A 1,648-nucleotide genomic window follows, 5' to 3' on the forward strand; every position below is an offset into this window, starting at 1 on the left:
GATATATGCAGCATCACATACGATCTTGACAGTGCAGAGAATGACAGATGTTGAACTATGATGCAGTCTTTAACATTTTGAAACAGTAGTCAATCCACATGTACCTGCACATTTATGCTGTGAATGGACTTCCTATTCACATAATCTGCTTCATTATGTGATGGAGCCATGATGGGGATGTGTGTGCTATCTATGCAGCCAATCACACTGGGAAATCCTGAAAGAAATTAAAATGAATAATCCCAGTCTAAGGTTGCAGCACAACGTCATTAACAGAATATCATTTGATATTCATTTAATACATATCTACGTCATTCATCTGCAATCCTGTGGAACTCCTCCTTGATGGCTCTGACAGGTTTATGTCCAGGGAAAATGACAAAGATGGGTAGTAGCCGTTTCAGGGCGAGGCACACTTTTCTGACCGCTCGGCACACAGTTGCCTTGCTCAAGTGCTCTGCATCTCCGACGTTGTACAAAAAACTCCCATTTGCAAAAAAACGCAGCGCAACACACAATATCTGCTGGGATGTGAGAGCATGACTGCGGCTGGTAATGTTGGAAATGTAAGGACAGATTAGGTTGTGTATGTAAATGATGGACTGTGATGTGAAACGGTGCTGCTCAAAAAGATAATTGTCTGGAAATGCAAGAACATCTATGCGTGGTCTGATAATCATCTCCCGACGAATATTTAATTCTCTGTGCAGTAATGCTGCACCTTCATCCACGGGATCATTATCAAAAGGACATGCCATGGTCGTGAAAATAGTCGCCACCTAATATAACTTATAATGACTGATTTTTGCAATGATTTTCTGAAAAAACAGACGACAGAACTATACTACGCCAAAACTGGCCTGCTAACTGAATGAATGAGGAAATCAAATACCGTGTGTGGCTGAAAGAGGGCGGAGACAGAGAGAAACTCAAGGTTTGTTGAGAAAAACCTGGTCCCGACCAGGTTAGTTCCACAGAGTATGTTACCATGGTAACTGACCGAGAGCTTAAGTTACCTCTCTCTGTGAAACAGGCTAGAGTTACCCCTCTTTCTCTGGTTTGAGTTACCTCCCTTTGTGAAAGTTTCCCATTTAAGGGTTAACAGACTCAGAGTTTTCACTAAACCTGCTTTGTGAAACGGACCCCAGTTCTTCCTGCTTTTCCACCTCAACCAAAAACAGTAATGCCCACCCCGAAGAGCCCGGAAGTTAAGAGACGCCCTCTCTTGTGCACTGGGCCAATTAGAGCCCGAGCAGGTCACAACCTTTTTTGTCCCAAATGATCGCCTTTTTCACTGCCTGAACATGCCCCAAAACTCACCAAACTTGGAATATACAGTGGGGCAAAAAAGTATTTAGTCAGCCACCAATTGTGCAAGTTCTCCCACTTAAAAAGATGAGAGGCCTGTAATTTTCATCATAGGTATACCTCAACTATGAGAGACAAAACGAGAAAAAAAAAAAAAAAAAAAAAAAAAAAATCCAGAAAATCACATTGTCTGATTTTTAAAGAATTTATTTGCAAATTATGGTGGAAAATAAGTATTTGGTCAATAACAAAAGTTCATCTCAATACTTTGTTATATACCCTTTGTTGGCAGTGACAGAGGTCAAACGTTTTCTGTAAGTCTTCACAAGGTTTTCACACA

At 41.0% G+C, this 1,648-nt stretch overlaps 1 protein-coding gene across 1 annotated transcript in view; it reads right to left on the reverse strand.

Moving 5' to 3' along the window:
- Positions 1-758, reverse strand: part of LOC115570049 (putative nuclease HARBI1) — a 1,322-nt gene extending 564 nt beyond the window's left edge. The window contains exons 1-3 of the mRNA XM_030398300.1: positions 323-758; positions 105-220; positions 1-24 (exon numbers count right to left, since the gene is read on the reverse strand). The exon at positions 1-24 is cut by the window's left edge and continues 88 nt beyond it. Of these exons, the coding sequence (XP_030254160.1) occupies positions 1-24; positions 105-220; positions 323-758 (576 nt within the window). The remainder of the gene's footprint in view (positions 25-104; positions 221-322) is intronic.
- Positions 759-1,648: the final 890 nt, after the last annotated feature.

Source organism: Sparus aurata, chromosome 19 (genome assembly GCF_900880675.1).
Source record: "Sparus aurata chromosome 19, fSpaAur1.1, whole genome shotgun sequence".
Taxonomy (NCBI): Eukaryota; Metazoa; Chordata; class Actinopteri; order Spariformes; family Sparidae; genus Sparus; species Sparus aurata.